General features: G+C 39.8%; 1 protein-coding gene across 1 annotated transcript; it reads right to left on the bottom strand.

Annotated features, from left to right (window-relative positions):
- Positions 1-9,404: 9,404 nt before the first annotated feature.
- On the bottom strand, positions 9,405-11,249 carry ANKRD34B (ankyrin repeat domain 34B; the record flags this gene model as incomplete). Its single annotated transcript, XM_080362751.1, has 1 exon — positions 9,405-11,249. Exon 1 carries the CDS (start codon positions 10,959-10,961, stop codon positions 9,405-9,407), a length of 1,557 nt encoding a protein of 518 aa, XP_080218877.1. The 5' UTR covers positions 10,962-11,249.
- Positions 11,250-16,529: the final 5,280 nt, after the last annotated feature.

The raw sequence follows: 16,529 nt of genomic DNA, 5'->3' as shown, positions 1-16,529 counted from the left end.
CTGTGAAGGGTTGTCTCTTTGCCCTCCTTTCCCCATTCCTCTCACATGCATTAATTTTTTAAACTTTGATATTTTGCACAACACTGAACAGGCTGTTAGAACTATAGAGTTAATTACAGTGTTTTCTGGTTCTTACAGGTTTTTTTCTAATAGTATTAGTACAACTGTGATAGAAAAGTTTGCTGTATTTATTAATCTTAAATCATGAAATATGGTGATTTCATGCAGCCAGTAAAATTCAAGATTCCTGGTTGTTACTTAAGCTCCTTTGCCAGGTTTATCTAATAGTTGTTTTACGTTATTGAGGGGCAGAGCTTTCATAATTTTTGTTAAGATATACTTTCGAGAATAAGATATACTTGAGTAAAATTAGGAAATATTTTTCCAAATAAGGAAGAAAACCATCTAGTTATACTTGGAATAATTAGGCAGGGTACTTAAATTAATTTACACAGTCGGTCAGTATGAATGGTGATAACCACCAAAAGGTCATGTTTGGTAGTGTGACCTTTTAATGAATTGTGAGATATATTTTTAAATTCACTGTGACAACGTGATCTGATTTGAACGGATTGAACCTCTCAGTTCTTTATGTTTTCCTTGAGCTTTGCTTGCACGCTTTACTGTACGTGGGAGGAGGAGGGATTAACTGTTTCCTGACATCATAACTATGGAAAATAATTTAAATACTTCAAAGGCGCTTTTCTAAGCCAGACCATATTGACTACCACAGGTTCAGGAGCTGTTGTGTGAACAGACCTCATCACGGGGTGTCTGTTTTGGGTGATGCCCCTTCCACCCAGCTCCCCTTCTGGGAGAACAGGGTACAAGACTGACCAAAGCTCCAGTTAAGCCAGAGTTATAGGCGTTGCTTTGAATCTGTAGCATCTACAGTAAATCAGTAAGAAACAGTATAATTCGGAATTTTTTATATTCTACGATGTACCATTGGACAAGAAGCGCTTCGAGGACATCAGGCAGCATTAGCGATCAAACGTAACCTAGCTGCATTACCTAAAGTGAATTGGGTGGGCAGGTGTTGCAATAATATTTACTTTTGAGAGACATAAAGGAAATACCATGAGGACACATTGCTGTAGTCGTGTTATTTATTGAATGAAAATGCCATTAAAATCATGGCATTTTTTGTATTATTCTTATTAAACACTTTATTAGTTCTAGGCTGAGTGTAGATTTCTTTTCAAGATATTGGCAGTCATTCAGAAGCAGCAATACTTTCTAGCCACACATTTACTTCTAAAAGATTCAAAGACAAGAGTATCTTCTTGTCCTTTTGTTCCACAATTTAAATAGATGTTTAGGACTGGCAGGGACTCCGAGATCTGTTTCAGCTCCTCGTTGCAGCTGGTTAAATTTATCGACTTGTGAGATTTTATCTTTCAGTTGTTTGGGCCTTTTTGTGTTCATACTGACAAACTTTTCTGTTGTTTAGAAACCTTTTTCCCGCTTCTCAGTTCACACGTGGAGTATTAGGACTTCTTAAAACTGGTTAAACTCTTAAGTAAAAAACATGAGAAGTTGTCAGAAGTATTTTTAAGGGTACAGGCATCATGAAAGATATACTGCTGAATAATATACGTGGATATGAATAAACGGGGATATTCAGATAAAATACAAAGAAGACATGATCTGGATTACCAGAAAAATTAATTAAGGTAATGAAACATGTAAAACTAGATTAAACAAAACGCTGGAAACTAATTCCATGAAGCATTCTTGCAGTGACAGAAGTGTTTGACTATATGGCAAATTTGATTATTCTGTATGGATTGTCCTATACATCTGAGTTTCTGAATGTATTCTTTTTTATTTTTTATTTGGATTTTAGTTTCCTGTGATGATGTTTATGTCACTCTGGTCTTTCATGTAAATAAATTAATTGGAATTTGTTTCGCTGCTTTCATGCCAGTCTTCATACAAACGCTCTCCTTCTGAAATAAGATGTGTAACTGTGGGGCTGACAATAAGATAATAAACGTGAGACAAAACCCAGTGGCAGTTCTGTGCCTTGTACTTAAAACTTTGTTTAGGAGCTATAAATTCTGCCACCTCTTTCTGAAATGATTTTCTCTCTTAGAGTTTCTTCATGTCTGTCAGGGTTTGAGACTTAATTGTCTTTCTTACAAGAAAACCTGGTTGACTTTAATGGAGTTAGGTATTGTTCAGGATGTCCACGTGAGTTAAATGATTAATAAAACATTTCTAATTTACTGCAAGTGTAGCTCAAGTTTGTATTTTTCTTTGAATTTGATTGACCTTTCTAAATAGATAAAATAACGTGTTGCGGAAGAGAAGTGACTTCATGAGTCCTGCACAACTACTCAATAATATCCTGCAGTAATGCAGAAGTTTACTGATGAAAGCAAAACAGAAGCTGATACATTTGAGGTTTGTACTGTTTAAATGCCCCCAGAGATGCATTTTTTATAAGAAGTTGTCTCCCATCTTCATTGTTCATTTGAATAATTATTCAGCTTTGGCCTCCTCTCACTAAAAGACAAACAAACAAACAAAACCCCAAAAAACATACCATCTTTTTCATGTCAGCAATGTATGTGCAGACACCCCTGGAATCTCAATTTGAACCTTCTGAATTACCTCATGCAGAATTGGGTTTACATCAACCTCTGCCTCCGCAGCCCGCCATCAGGAATTTATGTTATTGGTGATAAGACAGAGTTACTGAATCGCACAGAAAGTCTTTATAACTCATTTAATAATTTGGTGATGAAATGGAGCTGTCCTTCAAGAAAAAATGTAGAAATTACCCTGTTCGGGTAATAAAAATGTTTGGGCTGGTTTGGGTTTTGTTTGCTCTTAAATGTCAGAGAACGCCTGTTATGAATTGCATCTTACATAATATTCAAGAATCAGGAGATTGTCTGTAGATTCAATGTTCTTCTAAAATTCATTTTACTTGATTCAAAATTTCTTTCAACTTTCTCAGTATTTCTTTTAATAAAAGTACTAATAAAGAAAATATATTTGGAAATGTTTGGACAATTTTTTAAAGGAACATTTTTCCATAAGATTTATGTATGTATGTATGTATGTATTAGAAACCTTTTCCCACCACAAAACTATTTCATTTCTTGACATTTTAATTGAGAACCAATTTTTTGTTGTATTTTGATGCTCACAGATTTTTATTCTTCAGTTGCACCATTTTTTGTTGTAAGAATACCTGTTCCCCTATGCAGTGTGATTCCCTGATGCACAGGCTTATCTTCTATGTATTAACTTGTTATATATACTGTCAGTTTTACCAAGAGTTTTACCTATAAATCTTGTGCTATATGCAAAAGTGGGGGTGTTCTGTTATCCTTTAGTTCTTTGCCTCTCTTCTAGGGCTTTGATGGACAAGTTTTAGCACATGTCTTTGCAGTGAAGATGTTACCACCTTCCTCTACCTACTATTACATCTGATAAGCCTTTTTACTGCAAATTACTGTAATTGTTATTACCATTTTACCAGCATCGTTGATGAAAATACTCGTTCCACACTCCAAAATGCACTGGGGTGTAAAGGTCAGTGTTCCCATATACAGCAGTAACTGGGCAGATTGGTACAAAAAGCAGCTGGGGATAACATCTCAGGCTTATTTATTAAAACCCATAATTGTGTTTCCAATACAATTCAAAGTATTGTACTCTTACCATCATCTGAATTTTGAACAACTAAATTTTTGGGTCAATCGTATGTTGTTTTTTTTAATATCCATATACTTTGGTTTGTTTCCCTTGAATTTTTCGGTGACCCTCCTGTCATAGCTGTTGCTTTCACTGCCCAATTGTGATTCCTCTCATTGCTATAGCAGAAAAAAAAATTGAATATGCACATTCATAATCTGAGTGAGGTCAGCCCAAGCAGAATTAAAATGCTTTTAAAAGGTATTCTCATTATTGTGCTTTTAAAATGTCTGTACAGGTCATGTTTGTATTTTGAAATGGACTAGCTTTTGAGAGAGAAAGCTGTAAGTCGTGCCACCCCTGCAGATCATTAAGTGTTCAGAATTACTAACTGGTGCCTTCAGGGAAAAAAATACAGGAATTAATTACAGTTCATCAGCATGCATCTGCATCTGGATTTCAGAAATTTGGGAATAAATGGGACTGTATACAATTCTTAAAAAAAAAAAAAATTCCTCACTGCTTAATTTAAGATCTTAGCAGGATGAACAGAAATTCACTGATTTTCCTGCCTCTGAATTAACATTAGATCCGTGGTGTGGTGCTGGCACAGGGGATCTCGTCTTTGTGGTTAAATTTAAAACAGTGGGTTTGAGTTCATGTTGGTAACTCTGAATCCGTGAGTGCTGAACTGTCGATACCTTAGCTTCCTGAGTCCCAGTTTAGTCCCAGTTTAGCTGAGCAGTATGGCTGAGGCAAGCCTGACTTTGAGCTGGAGGTTGGTCAAGACCTCCAGGAATTCCTTTCAGCTTAGATTTATTTTTTATTATTTAATGTCACATTTCGGCTGCTACCTCGCACATGCCATCGCAGAGGATGCAAAAGGAGTTTTAAGTAATTCTTCTGTAATTCCTGTGGTTTGGTTATTACAAATTACTTTCATCTTTGTCGAGCTTTAACAGATAGTTGCAAGGAATTTGTTTAAGAATCTGTACAAAGTAACTGTCCCATCGCCAGAGTGCCTCTGTTGCTTTTGAAATCCTCGGGTTCTGTTGCTCATTCCATACCAGCAAAAAGAAGCAGGCTTACGTTCTAATTGTCTGAAATGCTGAAGCCAAGGACATTCCTGTGAGGTCTGTGCTTGCTTTCAACCAGCCAAAGGCATCATTGGCCAAGGAGACACCTGATCGGATAACCAGTGTCCTTCTTCGAAGAAATGGGATTTTGCATACATATGTTTATATATAATGGATATATATACACATAGGCAAGTAAAGTTAACTTGTGTAAAGCAGTATAAGACCTGTCGTCTTTTAAAAAGGATTAACAGCTGGGTATTTTATCAGAACAATTAGTCATAAAAACTGGAATTTTATTCTTTTCAGTCTGGAAAAAAGAGTTTTCCTAAGGTGTATCCTTAGCAAACCTGATGCCCTTGAAGGTATTTCAGTGCCAGTAATAACTTAAAGTGAAAATGTGTGGCTGGGAAATATTTTAAAACAGGAAAGCGTCCCTCTAACTAATTTTAACAAACAAACAAACTTGTCCCTTTTACAAAGACAGTGTGAATGTTTTTAGCAAGATGGTTATTTGTGACTATTATTAGCCTTTATGTAATAACTCATGCTTCTGTTACATGAACAGAACAGCCGACTAATGGAATAAGGGTTTACTCATGTAATAATCTCTTTATTTATAAATGCCTGATTTTAGCTGGAAAATAATTAGTTACATTGCATAACAGACATAGAAAGATGAAGGTCTTATTAAGAATTGAAAAGAAAACAAAAATAACTTAATGTCTCTTTTAATTCACTATTTTTCTTCTGTAGCTGCATTAAATTATGGAAATATTCTTTTGGAAGTGATGCATAATTGTAAAAAAAAAAGAAAAAATCAAAACACAGCAATTCCAAATGCTTTCCTCCTTAAAGCAAGAACACATAAAGTGCAGGGAAGGATATTTGGAAAACTACTTTGAACAACATGCCTTAAACACAACCTTGAAAACTGCTTCTTTTATAGCATTCTTGTGTAGTTACTTATTGTTCTTACATTTGTTAAATCAAACTATGAAGCCTTTTAGGTGATCACTGGTTTTTGTGATGCTAACAATATTTATCTAGAATTTGCTTTCACTATGGGTTCACAGCATTTTACAGAGAAAATCACAACCAAAAAGTAAAAAAAAAAAGAAGTTTTTCACATATCCGAACTTAGCACATACATTTCAAATCAATAACCACACAGGTCACTTGTTTTACTGAAAGGAGTAACTTGCATTAACAGGAATGTTTACAAAAATGTCATTTCCATTTTATATAGCTTAAATGTTTAAGGATTTTATGCGCTCAGTTTCAGAAACTCCTCAGTGTCAGCTGTGAGAACTGGTCCAGGTGGTTCTCTCCGGATGGGAAAACCAGCAAGGAAAAAGTTCCAGCGTGTGGTGTTTTCAAAATACATGACAAACACCTGGCAGGTGTTTTGTTGTTTGTAAACTTGTAATGTTTTGGTGGGGGAAATTAACATCAGAAATTCAGGTCTTGCTTCAAGTTCTTTGCTTGTAAGACATTATGGATGACTGGAAAATCATGAGGATTAAGACTTCAAAGGTGGTAGAAGTGTATTTATCTCTGTTGAAATGAAGCCAACAGAAGAGCATCTCTCACACAATACAAATTTAGCTATGTTGGGTTAATCTAATTAACTGTTAAATTTTCCTGTATAGAGGCAGCCTGAGAAACAATTACGAGCGAGTACCTTGGCAGTGACTCAGCATCTCCTCAGTGGTGAATAAAGATCTCTACCAGGATGCCTATTTCCATATTCCCTGGACGGGGGAAAAATAGCTTTTATTTGTGCATCATAACATCAAGAGAACAAAACGGAACTGTTCTTCCTTTGAAGGCTGCTTGTAACAATAAACATTAATGTTAACCTTTCACATTGTTTCTGCATCAAAATTAAGCACAAAATACTGGCAACAGTACAGAAGAATGTCACTTCTCAAGACATTTGCCATTTTCCTCCATTGAGCATTTTGTAAAAAATTACCCTTTCAATTAAGGGAGCAGTAATCCCATGTGTGTAGTTAATTTTAAAATCAATACAACACAGATCAGGCTTTACACCTTCAGCAAAGATACCAATTAGAACACCTCATTTCCTACTTCATTTTTTCTAAAAAAAGAATAACATTTCCATTTATAATATCATAAAAACATTTGAAAGTATATTGTACCCAGTTAATAATTTAATGTTGACATATGCTACACATAATTTCTTTGCCTTAAAAAGGTTTCTATGTAATCCTTGTTTCTACCTGGTATATATAGATGATGATCCAGTAACACCTCCTGAAGTAAGACGCAGAACTGAAACATAACTGAATATCCCCTCACCATGTTAGTAGCTCTTAAAATGTACGTAACTTCACTTTCAGAGCTTTCTCATTTTTGTATGCTTAATGTTCAAACTCGGATGGTGATTGGTTGCTGGGTTTGTTTGTTTGTTTTGTTTGGGTTGGTTTTGTTTTAAGACAGTGAACACCTCTTTGTGTATGTGCAGAAGATAGGGTTTGTCAGCCAATCCAGAAGTTACCAAGAGTCTTTGAGTGGCTGAACAGTATCTCTAATTAAAAACTGACTAAATAAAAAGCAACTGGTAGTGATTGGCACCAATTCATCTTGAGGGGTAAAGGACTGAACCAGTGTGGCAATTGTATCTGAGTAAGTGAAACGTGATGGCATCGTGCAGGTCACTGTGGACCTTCTGAGCTGCCGCATCCCAAGTTAGCAGATCTGTGATGCAAGGGGAGGGCAAAAGACACCATGGCTTTCAAGGCCATATTTGGTGGGGAAAAAATAATTTTTACAACTGCAATAGAGATTTGCATCTTTCTTTATTGTAGTTACCTTTGAGAGCTTGGCCGGAGGATCCACGGTAAGGGCACCTGCCTTCTAGCAGCCGTCACTAGGGATAGGAGAGGTTTTTGTTGCAAAGTTGATTTCAAGATTTAAATGTGTTGTTTCAGATCAGCACTTGCTGTACAATTCTGTTGTGCAGGGATGTAAACCGTATTCCTTTACTTTTCCAGAAGTCAAATGTTCCCTTCTTCAAAATATGTATATTATGAACTTTTGGATATTTTTATATTTTTACATAAAAAGGGATTTACATAGACTGTATATAATCCACTTGAAGTTGTCTTATACTAAGGGAAAAGCTGAATAACATTACAGTTATTTGTTAGGTGATGCCAGACTGGGTGAATCTTGACTGAAGGTGCAAAAAGGCAGACAGTACCCACTGTGTATTTTCAGAAAAAAAGTATCTCAGTATACAGAAATTCACATTATACAGACACAATTTCAATACAATTAATTTCTGTGAATTATGACAACACAGAACACTTTCAATATTTCTCAGTCTTCAGGTGTTTTATAAAATGCTAAATGTGATACCAGAAATCAAGCATCTATGAAATATGCACAAAGACAAGGTAGAGGTTTAGGACTGCAAAACACTAAATGGAAAGGAAAAACAGACTTGAGATAGAGATACTTTAAAAAATATGCAACAGCTTGGAGGCAAAGGCATGTGTCTCATCTGTAAGAAATTCAGTCCTCTGCTTTGAATTAAGCAAAATGAGGACTTGGGTCTCCCTGGTGAGTATCATAGATGTCAGATTTTTTTTTAGGTACGTATGAGCAGGACAGAGCTCTTACCCTGCTGCCAAGCGTGTGTGTGAAGTGCCCTCGCTGATCAGGACAACATCTGAGTGTGTGTCTCACCACCTGTATCCTGTCTTGAAAATAAACCCAGGGCTGTGACTGGGGAGAAAGACCCTGCGTGATCCAGAGATCTGATTTTTGAGAGTCTGGAACTGCAGAAAATAATCGGGCCCCAATGTAGATACAGCTTCTGCCTTTTTTTGTTTGTTTGTTTTAAATAAGCAGATTCCAGCAACTGAATAGCTTGAGAAGCCCAGGTTGATTGACAGGCCTAACTGACAGTGTGAACAGGGTTGGGTCACGTCACGTGAGATAACTCAGGACTTCTCGCTCACCATGCTGGCTCCTTGACTCTCCCCGGCCGTGTGTGCTGAACTTGAGCTCTCTGGTGGGCTGCACGGCATCTACAGCAGGCGCCCAGTCCTCAGCTGGGATCTTCTGGGAGCAGCTGTGCATGGAACACAGCTCTCCAACATCAATTCTATTCAGTCGGCGTGTTGTCAGTCTACACGCAGTAGCACGGCTGAAGCCAGAAAACGCTGCCTGAGTATACCTGCCAGCGCCCGCCCTTGTGCACACTGGTTGTGTTCAAGATTTCTTGGTATTGCACAGCTCGGACAGAGTCTGCTTGATGTTCAGCATCACGCTCAAATGTTTTGTTCCCAAATTCCATGCGTACCACCTTTCTGGCTGGAAAAAGAGTGCGTGTTTGGGGAAACCTTGGAGGGATATTATTTCCAACCTAAAATGAGAACTGCAGTGCCTAAGACCCTTTGTGTGTTCAGCCTGTCACAGGTTGAACTCCAGTGCTGAAGTTGAAAATGTGATGAAAACGGTATGATAAATATTCCTCATTTTGCAGAAAGCAGCATCATTAGTTGAACGTATCTTTTCATGTAGTCTCCTAAGCTATTTAACTCATTGCAAGGCAGAGAGCCCTACATTGCAGACCTGCCATCTTTTGTGACGCATCATTACTATCAGGTAGCGCAGTGAATTTTGTAACCTTTTAATCCCCTGTTAAAAATTCACTAATTGCTTAATCTGCTCAGTCTGTAATGACTGTCTTCTTAGAAGCATTTTTGTATTTTGGGTCTCCCTGGGGAAAGCAGGTGCTGCTGGTATTAAGTGCTTTTGTCCACAAGAAATCATCCCGGAAACCCTATTTATAAAACTAATATCTGGAACTGGGGGGTGAGGATTCACATTCAGTGGTGGAAGAAAACCTGGTCTTGTCTGAACAAGATGATCCAACAATAAGGCTCCTGAACCCCGTCTTTCTAGAAAACCTTGATTTCTCCTGCTCAGAGTAACAGGAGGCATGTTCTCCAGTACTTCTTTAGAACTTGATAACAAAGAGTGAGTTGGAGAAAGAATCTTTTTCTTTCCTATCGCTGGCTTGCTGTCTTCTGCAGTATTAGGACTTGGACTAGTAGTTAACTGAGAATCAGAGCTGTAGTGATTTGCTCCCAAATTTCTTTTCTGGATAATACTGCTGAGGTTTGAAATAAAGCTGATTTGTCCTGAACTGGCATCCTTACCCAAAGGAATTGCACTGGGGTTATGTTTCTCTTCAGCATAAGGAGTCTGAGAGTTTATCTCATCACATGAGAATTTCCTTGATCCAGCTTGATCAAAGGTTTTCAATAAATGAGCCGTGTCTTTTATGTCAATACTTTGGTGTCTGGTGATGAATCTCTTTGATAAAGCAAGGCCATTGATTTTAAAAGAGAGCTCTTCTTCTGGAGTAATATCCTGAAGTTCTTCTTGTAAAGAGGCAATTTTATTCTGGTGAAACAGTGACGGAGAGCTTTTTCTCCAAGGCTCAGACTGAAGCCGCTGCACTTGTGCCAGCTTGGACCCTGCTTTTGTTGAGCTGGATTTTCTCATCGGTGAAACTGTCTGAGATGAGTTGTTCGTGCTTCTTGGATGGTCTAGATCTTTAAAGCTGAAGAGTGCTTTTTTACTTTCATTTGAACTTGAAAGTGGGGATGGAGACGTTTTCAGCTCTATTTCTGATGGGGAAGTACAGGCAGTTGGGGAATGGCATTCCTCTGGGTCTGCAGGAGGCACATTCAGGTACTGCTTTGTTTTCGGCCTTCCTGATGGGGATTTGTCCATAGTGATGATGATGACTTCCTTCCCTCGCGCCTTGCAGGCATTAAGAAGGACTGTCAGGGTCTCCTTGTCTTCGGAGTTTATGGCGTACACAAGCGCGGAGCAGTTGGAGTGATCCTGCAGGCTGGGGTCAGCTCCGCTTTTCAGGAGCAGTGACACGACCTCAGGTCCTGCTCTTTCTAGACACGCGTGCATCAAGGCTGTCTTCCCAGATTTGTCCTGTATATTGGGATCAGCCTTGTTTTCCAGGAGGTATTTAACCATTTTTGCCTTGCTGACACTCTGAGAGTCCACATGTTTCGTCCTACAAGCAATCATTAAAGGGGTTTCACCTCTGTCGTTGCTCTCGTTGATGTAGGCACCACCCTCCAGTAACAGCCTGGTGAGGCGAAGGCGGCTTTGGTAGACGGCTCTGATCAGGGAATTCCCCTCTGCTGGCAATTCCATCGTTTCGGTCATCGCAGTTGTCTCACACCTTTCTCGTGGCTGCAAAGAACAATGGGTTTTCAGAGAAAGTAAAGAGCCCCTCCTAAAAAAAAAAAAATTAAAAATAAAAGGAAGAAAAAAAATTAAAGCATATTTGAATATAATTATAACATTTACGGATGTTTAAAACATGACTGTCACCTTTTTTCTTTTTTTTGACTACTCTCCCTTTTGCACACTCTGCTAAATAAGCTGCCAGAAAAGTTTAATTCTCCACACTCTGATGGCTTTATACTGACTACACCCATGTGGCTGTGTGACAGCTGCACCCCTCCTGATTTTCATCAGTGCAAGGAAAAAGAACTGAATTAATCCTAGAGAATTTATTTTCAGTAATGAGATATTCTTTGTTACATTCACCTATTCTTTCTCATAAATAGACAACGCTAAGCACCTAGAAATTAATGAGAAAAAGAAAGTTCACAGGTCTTAGTAACTATGGAAAGCAATCATTGTAGTATATATTTTTTCCTAAGAAGAATTAAATGGCGGAAAAATAAATATTAATATATTTTATAAGAGTCATTACATTTGTGGAAGTACACTACCTTCCTTGTGTCGCTCTGAAACAAACTTGTCTGAGTGAAACAACCTGTCCCACTCATTGTGGGAGTCCATGGACTGAGAGTAGTCTAGTATTTGGGCATGCAGAGAGTATCGACTCAAATGCTCAATAGCATTGAAGAAAATATAGAGGCTTCACACACACAAAAATAAGAGCTTAATGTGGTATAAATAATGAAAGGTCTTGTATGAACATACACCTGCAACCATGGAAGCAACACAGTTAAATTACTTATATGTGCTTGTTTACCCACATGCAGGGAAAATCTTTAGAGAAAAAAAAATGAACATTTAGCAGTTTGCAGGGCAGTATAATTCCAAGACAACATTGGACATGGATATGAACATTACATTTTACTTAGTGTATTTCTAAATAAAAATGTTTAATTAGTTTAACTGCAAAGGAAATTAACAGAGACTCATTTTTATCTACCATTGAAAGCACTACTAATGTTCTGGTGAATAACTCAGGAGCAATAATTTTGTTGGTTTTCTTCAATATTGGAGCTTTAGTTTGAGTTCCAAAATCAAAGGATTATATCAATGTTGCTTGTTCTGAAAGTCCAACAAACAAAGACAGCTGAAATACCTGTGACATATTTTATTAGAGATCCCTCCCTACTCAGTGTATTTCACTCCATAGCATCGTGCTCTGCAGCTACCGGTGCTTTTGCTAAGCTGTGACATTCAGTAGCTTGCCAGTCACAATGCGAACAGCTAGATCAATGTGTTAATTAAGTATTTAACTATAATTCAACATAGTAGTTTGTTGATAGGATGTAACAATGGTCATGTGTAGCACGTGTTTGGGTAAGATATCTTGCAATGTTTCTTATGTTAGAAAAACAAATAAACCACAAACAAAAACAAAACAAACAAACAAAGAGACAAACACATGAGATTAACTGGTTCATCTTTGGTAGCATTTATTTCTGGGTTTATGGCCCTCACAAAGAATGTTCATTGTGTACATATGACTGCAGTCCTGTTCTGAAAAATTAAGGAGGATGAAAAAGGGCTAGAGCTTCCCTGTCTGTCCTCACGACAATAAACATCCCAGTTCTGACCAGTGGTGAAAACAGAGACACCCCTGTGGTACTATCACCTTCTTTTAACCAGTTGGGTTTGGTTTCAGTGGTTGTTTTTTGTTGTTTTCCCCTCTGTCTTGATAAAAGTTTTTTTTATTTTCTAAGTAATTGCATTGCAGTTACTGTAAGGATTCATACCATTATACTGAAAGTACATGATTCAGTAGTGTCTATCACAGCTTTCACTGATGTCCAAATCGCTATTATGAAAGGCATATTGTTGATAAGTAACATATTCAAGATTTTGAGTCTTCTATAAAAGTAGCCAATTAATTTGTGCATTTAGACTTCCAGAAACAAACTAAAGATATATTTCAGCACACATACTGGAATTCTGCTTGTGTTCTCCCTTGCTTTTGACTTACCTGGAAGTCATCAGTGATTTTACATTTCTTTCGTATTTATCTAAAGCTCTTACAATACTTAACTGCTTGCTTTACTAAAGTGATGGCATATAGCACTTCCTACACAAATCTTTTTATCTGTTGAAATACTTCTTATGGAGAAAAAAAGATAAATATTTAACAGGCACAGAAAGGGAAGAGTGATAGTTCAAGTCATGTAGCAGGTCAATGCTAACAATGACACTGTTTTTCTGACATCACATCTGACGCCTCCAATTGCTTAAATTCACCATCTCCATAGACTTTACCAGGACTATTAATGTGAGGGTAGAGGAAGACTAGTGAGGCCAATAGTTTGGAGCAGTTTGTGTAGCCAAGATGTTGCATGAACCTGGCCTGGAGAAAGGCCAAGATGCTTTTGTGCAGGTAGGTCAGCAGTTCCAGCAAGCTTGAGATCTCACCAGGGCTTGCAGGTGTTAATAAATTTTATTTCCGAAATCCAACTAATGGTTATATCCACAGGCTGGGGCTGGCAGGTCTGCAAAGTAGAGTGGCTAATCCCTGAAAGAAGGAGAACAGGCACCTGTGCTGCCTAGGTCCAGCCATGTTAATTATAGGTTGATTTACACTTTGCACTGCAAGGGAGAATGGAGTAGCATGGAAGGAAAGCGGAGAAAGAAATATAAAGCGGAAAATGTACAGGCCACACCAGGACTGGGTACAACCTGCTCCAAAAAAGACACAGCTAGTTATTTAGAAGTGAAAGATCTCAGTTCAGGCAGATTCCCTAAAAGACTAATTTATCTGATAATTTGTCACAGATGCATGCTAAACAGATTGGTATTATAAAACATCCCTAAATCTAATTAACTGTGATGTTAAAACCACTCCATGTGTTGCTGAGGCATCAGGAGTGACACAGCTGCTTTTCAGCTGTGAAGGTAAAGTTGTGCCAAGAAAGCAGTTTGAAGAATGAAGAACTATGCAACCCAGTGTTTGACACTGAATCATGAACTGGTCTTTCAGATCAACCACAAATGCCTGGTGTTCTTGTACAAATGATATTCCTGGAACACTCTGTCTAGGAAGAGCTTAATTTAATTTTATTTTCAAAAAGCAATACTGTCCTGGAAAATGCTCTGATATGAAGTAGCAGAAAGCACCTTGTAGCATGAAAATCACGTTTTGAAGTCGACGATGATTTGTTTCCGAGAAGTAGATAGCCAGCATTGTGGATTTGTGCTGGGTCCTGTCCTGGGGGACAGGGCAGGCTCACAATGTAAGAGTGATATCCCAGAGTCCTCTTCTGATACAGGTCCTGCTGCCATCACAGTGGGAAAAGCCACTAACCCTCAAAAAGTTTCAGCACTTCTTCCTCCAGCCCTTCCTTCTTTATTTGTAAATATCATTTAATTACTATGAGAACCTCTCACAGTGCTTTATTACATCTAACAGCAGAAATAATCGCAAAATTGAGGGGGGAAAAGCTGATCAATGTTATAAACAAATACGAAAATAAACAACATTTTCACTAAGTAACGGAGTGCTATGAATCAATGCTCTTGCAAAATACTCCTCACTATTTCAATGTGAAAGCCAAATTTTGCGTCCTCCATGCCTCAGCACTCAGAGTTACACAAACAAGCTTCCACACATAGTAAGGTTTAGAGCCTAAAATTAGAAAGAGATGCTTACACACTCAAAGAGCACAAGCTTTTACAGATTTTTGTGACTCCTCACATCCATGTTAACCCTGTAAAATATCTCAGCCAGTATAATGAGAACTCTGAATTCCCACACTGTCGTAAACATGTTGAAATTTATCACATATGAGAGTAACTTTTGATTAAAAAATAAACATTCTAACACAGCCAAAATTTCCTCACCTTCCCCCGAAGCTGCCAGAATCACGTCCAGATGTGGAAAACTAACCTGTAAAGTGCAATTTTCCATAGTGAAGCGCCCGTCTCTTCAGGCTCACGTTTTCCCGGGATTAACTGCAGGACGGTCAGGATCATTTCTCACCCATCTTCTCACTTAGGACCTCCTGTGTTTGTACTTTCTGGGAAAGTTCGGAGCAGTCCAGCCAGCTCATTAAGGATCTGTTCCCTGGCACAGCATTTATCATCTTTCTGAGCGCTCTTTCTCATTTGGAGGTGTTGCCCACAGCAGTCATTACTGGATCATGGTGGGGACCACTAGGAGAGGAAAGTTTTTACTGGGGCTCTACATTAAGGTCGATGTTGTTGCTCCTGTTTCACAGCATCCTCACTTGTAACCTAACGGCTCTAACGTTTTTCCTGAGGAGATCTGGAAAATAAAAACAAAACAACAACAGGGACGAGCAACTTCTCTACAGAGAAGTTACGGAGAACACACATGAAAAATATAAAGGCAGGCTAAAAGAGTAAGCATGTTAAGGGCTTTTCCATTAAAAACTCACCAAGAAAGAACGGTATTTGAACTAAGAGCCCGAGAAAAACGCTTTGCAAGCCAAACACGCACGAACAGACCTTCATCCACCGACCTGAGCCCCTCCTCAGCATTCTGCCCACCCTAACGAGATGTAGAACGTTTAAAAATTAAATTTAAAAAAACCGCTCGTGTGTGGAAGGGCGAAGATCAGGCGACCCCGCACCCGGCAGAGGTGCCGGGGCAGCGTTTTTACCTGTGGCCGCCGGCAGCGTTCGCTCTTCCCGCCTCAGCGCCCGCCGGGCGGGACGGGCCGCCCCGGCAGCTCCGGGCGAGGGCAGCGCTCTGTGAGCCCGCACGGCTCCCCCGAGCCCGGGACCGCCGCTCCGCACACGGGCAGGGCGGGAAGGTCCGCTGCCGCCAACACCCGCCCGCCCCCGGGCGATCGCGCAGGAGGCGGCGGCGCGGCCGCGGGAGCGCGCAGGCTGAGGAGAGCAGCGCTGAGGGAGGCGAGGGGCGGCCCCACACCCGCGCTCCTCACACCCCCTCACGCCCGCTCCATTGCCCAGCTTCACAGCCCCCCCAAACCCGCCGCAAACCCCTCACACAAACCCACACGCCCCCTCGTGCTCACCACCATCCACTCTAATACCCCTCCTCACACCCCTCACAGACAAATTCACATCCATCCTCACCAGCCACCTCACAACCCCTCACACCCACTTCCACGGCCTCTCACACCCTCAGCGCCCCCCACCCCTTCACACACACCTCCTCACCTGCTCACACCCACTGCCTCTCACACCCCCCTACGTTCCCAAATCCTCCTTCACATCCCTTCACCCCCCACACTTACACACCGTTACACCAATCCACCATCTCCCTCTCTCCCACACGCCTGCACCTCCTCACCCCCATACACACCTTCACACCCACTCACACCCCTCTGACACCCTCACACCCTGACCTCATCACCTCCACATCCCCTCAGCATGACACCCACACGCGTCCCCGCACCCTCACAGCTGCACACAACCCCGACCCACGGCACCTCCAGTCATGTGGAGAGTGTGACCACCACCCCGCACCACACAGACAACACCGAGACGTGTTCCGCTGTACTTGTTTACCTG

Source organism: Nesoenas mayeri (assembly GCF_963082525.1).
Source record: "Nesoenas mayeri genome assembly, chromosome: Z".
NCBI classification, from domain to species: Eukaryota; Metazoa; Chordata; class Aves; order Columbiformes; family Columbidae; genus Nesoenas; species Nesoenas mayeri.
Note: the sequence above shows the minus strand (reverse complement) of the source record. Positions and strands in the feature narration are given on the sequence as shown.